General features: G+C 30.3%; 1 protein-coding gene across 1 annotated transcript in view; it reads right to left on the bottom strand.

Annotated features, from left to right (window-relative positions):
• Nucleotides 1-4486, bottom strand: part of LOC106685477 (la-related protein 1) — a 13602-nt gene extending 9116 nt beyond the window's left edge. The window contains exons 1-4 of the mRNA XM_067053473.1: nt 4474-4486; nt 3714-3890; nt 3455-3599; nt 929-1038 (exon numbers count right to left, since the gene is read on the bottom strand). Of these exons, the coding sequence (XP_066909574.1) occupies nt 929-1038; nt 3455-3599; nt 3714-3890; nt 4474-4486 (445 nt within the window). The remainder of the gene's footprint in view (nt 1-928; nt 1039-3454; nt 3600-3713; nt 3891-4473) is intronic.
• Nucleotides 4487-4570: the final 84 nt, after the last annotated feature.

Below are 4570 nucleotides of genomic sequence, written 5' to 3'. Positions count from 1 at the left end.
GGCGCCTGGGCTTCTTCTCTCTTGTCCCTCCTCTTCTTTATTAGATCCACCCTCGATGGGCAATCCTTTGCAGTCGCCATGTGGCCTGCTACATTGCAGATGGTGCACTTTGGTGGGGCGGTCAGTGTACACTGGGCCAGCTCGTGGTTTTCACTGCATCTCGGGCATATGGTTCTGCGATCACAATACCGCATGGTGTGGCCGTACTGCAGACAGTTTTGATTAAATAGGGGTTCTCTAAGACCCTTATTTATAGGCCTAGTGCATATGGTGGTGACCGAGAAGCAGTCTTATCTTATCTGCTTGAGGTAGTTTCGTGCTTTATTTTGGCATCGTTTATTTATTATTTTATCAAAATTGCTAATTAATATGTATAAACTTAATAATATGTAAAAATAACAATATCTTTTTATAAAAGAAAATAATATATAAATTTGAGAGCTTCGGTGAGGCTTGAGGTGATGCGCTCTGGTGGATTGGAGTTGAACCTCCTGCTCCCCTCGCTACTAGACCTTTACCATCTGATCTACTCAAAAACCATATTATGTGAAATTCATGTAATGATCAAGCTTGACTACATGTAATGACTACACAGTTGCAAATTGGTATAATATCGGATATATATTGAGTCTCTGTGATTCTCACCCCATCTAAATCCTCTCTAGAGATAAGACAATGAAATGAAATGAAAAATTAAAAAAATGTTTAATAAGCCAATATGGTTAAAAACTCAATGAGTCCAGGTAGAAACAAAGTAAGAAAATTCAATCTACTGTTGTTGAATAAATCTTTATAAAAATAGTCAAAACTTAACATTCATAAGTAACTTAACACCTTAATCAAAATGAAGTAACATGAATGATTAGCATACAATACTAAAGTAAATAATTCCATACATTTTTTAAGTATATTTTTCTTATTGACTAACCATTTTCATAATCTGTGATTGTCTGCGCCTGGAAATCTTCATATAGAAGAGGTCTAAATTTCTCTTCCAGCCCATAACTGTAGAATCTAAATAGACATTCAAGTGCATATCTAAAAATAATAAAATATATATATATATATATTAATATTAATAATAAAAATAATTGAGTGTTGTTATTTAGTATTAGAACATAAAGTAAATTTGTCATAAAACAAGGAACTGAAACATAAGCATTATTAGAGTTAATGAAGTTCCTTATTCATTAACTCTAATAATGCTTAAATATAACAAGAACTGTTATATGAATCGTTTATTATAAAGAATTATATCTCTTAAAATCATAGAATAAAAATAGCTTACTAGTAAACTATTAGCAATATTTATCTTAATTCTATCCAACTCCTACATAAAACTAAAATGTTTTTACCTAAGAAATGAGATAATCATTACATTATTAAAGTAGATTTGATTTAAAATTAAACTATGAAGTGTATTCAGTTTATTAATTTATTTCTGAATTTAATATTATTTAAAAAAAAACTTTTGGCTAAACTTTGCTTCACTTTTATCCAAATATTTTAAGGATGGGGTGGGATTAAGTCCCATATAAGTTTCTTTTTTTTGTCAAACTATGATCAATTACAAGTTCCTCTTTGGGAATATGTAATCAACCTACATTATAATAAATAGAGTGATTACTAATTTATAAACAACCATTCATTTAGGAAAAATAAGAATAATATAAAAATTAAGATATACAAATCTACAAATTTAAAAATATGTAAAATAAGAGCCACTTAAGTATTCAAACCATAACTTAGCTTTATCTTTAAAGTTTAAAAATATACTGAAATTCATTTATATCCATTTACAGTTACCTAACATATAATAAACTTAACTTTAACGGAGAAGCTAGTAAACCTAACCCTCATCATATCATGACTCTTTTAGATCTGTTAAATTTATGAACATGTAAGACTTTAAAAAAAAAAAAAAAAAACATCTGAAGAAGTTCTTTACAAAACAAATGCAAGCAACTGAAGTGGATGGGTGCCTGATTCCAGTGGACTTCCGGTTATACTGTCTAGTTGTCCTTGAAAAAAAATACATGAAACTCAATAAGATTACCATAGTACAAGCACCTGTCTACATAGTGTAGGCTATGGGGGATCAAAGGCAATAACTCTACTAAAGAATCAAGTTTAAAATTTTAAATTGTAAAAGTTTGTTTAAAATTACAAGAAATGAAGCCCTGCAGTTATAACTGCAGTCTGTGATCAGAGGAAGGGGAAAATAATTTACATATTATTTTATATTTTAAAAGCTTAAGAGTATATAGTATATAGGTAAGGTTACACTTAAACCTGGAGAAAGTTTTATTCATCAGAAGCCTAAAATTGAAATGTTTTTAAGAACTCTAGACAGCCATAGGGTTAGTCACCCATGGCCTACCCATCCATATCTCATTAATGCTAATGACAATAGGTGTTCAGATAAAATACTATTACACGCTAATTTTTATTAATAATAATACTTTATCTACTCTGGGACGAGTCCCTTTAGAATAATACAAAAAGATAAACAGATGTGGGCTGAGGAGCCTCAGAGATACATAAACAAAAATACAAAGAGAATAAATAGTCATTATAAAAAAGAATTATAAGTTACTTTCTAGCTTTAATCAGTTGGAAAATTAAGAAAAAGAAAATGAAAAACAAAAAAAACGTGATGTGAAAATAATTAAGAAGAATGTAATAATTTATATACCTATTTACAATTTTATGATAACATTTGATCAAAGATTATTCCCAGGTTTTTGATGGTGGGTATTTGATGGGATTATCATGTAGGAACAAAGTTAGAATATTAGGAACAGTTTTAAGGAGGTGATTGGAGCCTATTAAGATTTCCTTTATCTTCTCCGCATTCAGCTTTAACTTGTTAGCTCTCGCCCATTCACAAATCCCATCCAAATCTTCCTGAACTTCATCTGTGGTTGATAATAGGTCAGAAGGCGGGAAGGACAGGTATATTTGTAAATCATCTGCATATATGTGGTATTGGGAGTGATGGATCTGGAGGGAAAGGTTATTAATGTAAATAGCAATCAGAGTAGGAGATAGAGAGAAACCTTGAGGAACACCACAGGAGAGGGGGAGGGTCTTGGATGGAGGTTGACCTGGAATGACTACATACTGGGACCAATTTGAGAGAAAGGATTTGAACCAACACAGGGCACTGTTAGATAGAGGAAGATTACACAATTTAGTAATGAGGATGTCAAGGTTAAACGTCTTGGAAAAATCTAGAAGGATGAGGATAGTAAGGTTTTGGTGTTCAATGGAGGTTTGGAGGTCAGGGGTTATTTTAAGGAGAGCAGATTTTTTATGTATTTTTTTTTTAAATGTTGGGTTAAAAAAATATATTCTCACTATAAGACATTAATACTGAATTACCTAAAACTTTTTAAACAAAAAAAAAAAAATTTAAATACTAAATATATTTTAAATTTTGAATATAACTCACCTGAAACCTAATTTTGCATCCTCCAAGGCAAACTTCTTGAATTCATTGTACATGGTATGATCAAAGTTTTTTCTCAAAAAATAGCACCAGAATCTGTATAAGGTAGTCATTTCTCTAGATTTGCCTGGTCCAAAGTACTCTCTCTCTGGAAAATCAAAAAAAGAGTCCATGTAATCCATGTGAATATACAATCATATTATTTCTAAGATAGTATAAAATGAAATTAGAGATTTAATACTTTAAGTCTGCTATCCAATACCTTTTAAGCAGCGATAGCGATATTGGCGATAAAGTTTTCTCCTGAAATTATTTTCTTCTAGGAGGAAGTGCGACAGGTGTTGGGTGGAAGGATTACGGATGGTCAAATTTTCTGTATCAGCATTCTTTCCAGCACTATTCCTACATGACAAAATACTGGTTTTATTATAATAATTTACTGGAAAAAAAATTACAAAAACTAATGAGATATACTGAAAAAAAAGTTTAAAAACTGTTTACAAATTAAATACAAAACAAAAATAATTTAAAGTGAGAAAATTAATTATCCCATTACCGTATTATAATAATGGGAAAAGGTGCATATTATTTCAACTGAGTGATGGGATATTAATAAAAAATATGTTTTAGAAAAAATATTTATCAACTGAAAATTATTTATCAAACGATAAATTAACACTTTAGATGATTAAAGATTATTAATTCTCTACAGCTTTACTAACAAAGGTGTGGTGTAACAACCGCACTGCCACCTAACAAAATTATTATGAAACTTGAAAACTCAAAAAAAGTGACACATTTTTAATTGCAACTACACCATTTAAAAACTCTTCCGGTAACTTTGCCTCAGTATTTTGGAGATCATTATTATAATAGATTAAGAAAACTATAGCATTAATGTGATAAAATAAACTTCTACATTTCCAATGAGCAATTCTAGAAAACTAAAGTATTTCACAGTAAATAAATTTCATAATTTTTAAACAGCTATGGGAAAATGGAGTTTTATCATTTTTCTTTACGATGATCAATCATTCATGTTCCAGTATTTGTATTATGAATATGAAATCAAGGAAAAACATAGAAGCGGGTCAGACGGTATGGGTTCTGAGGACTGGA

This window comes from Halyomorpha halys, unplaced genomic scaffold (assembly GCF_000696795.3).
Source record: "Halyomorpha halys isolate HHAL.00 unplaced genomic scaffold, Hhal_1.1 Scaffold700.1, whole genome shotgun sequence".
Lineage (NCBI taxonomy): Eukaryota > Metazoa > Arthropoda > Insecta > Hemiptera > Pentatomidae > Halyomorpha > Halyomorpha halys.
The sequence above is the reverse complement of the archived record's forward strand: the minus strand, read 5'-3'. Positions and strand labels throughout refer to the sequence as shown.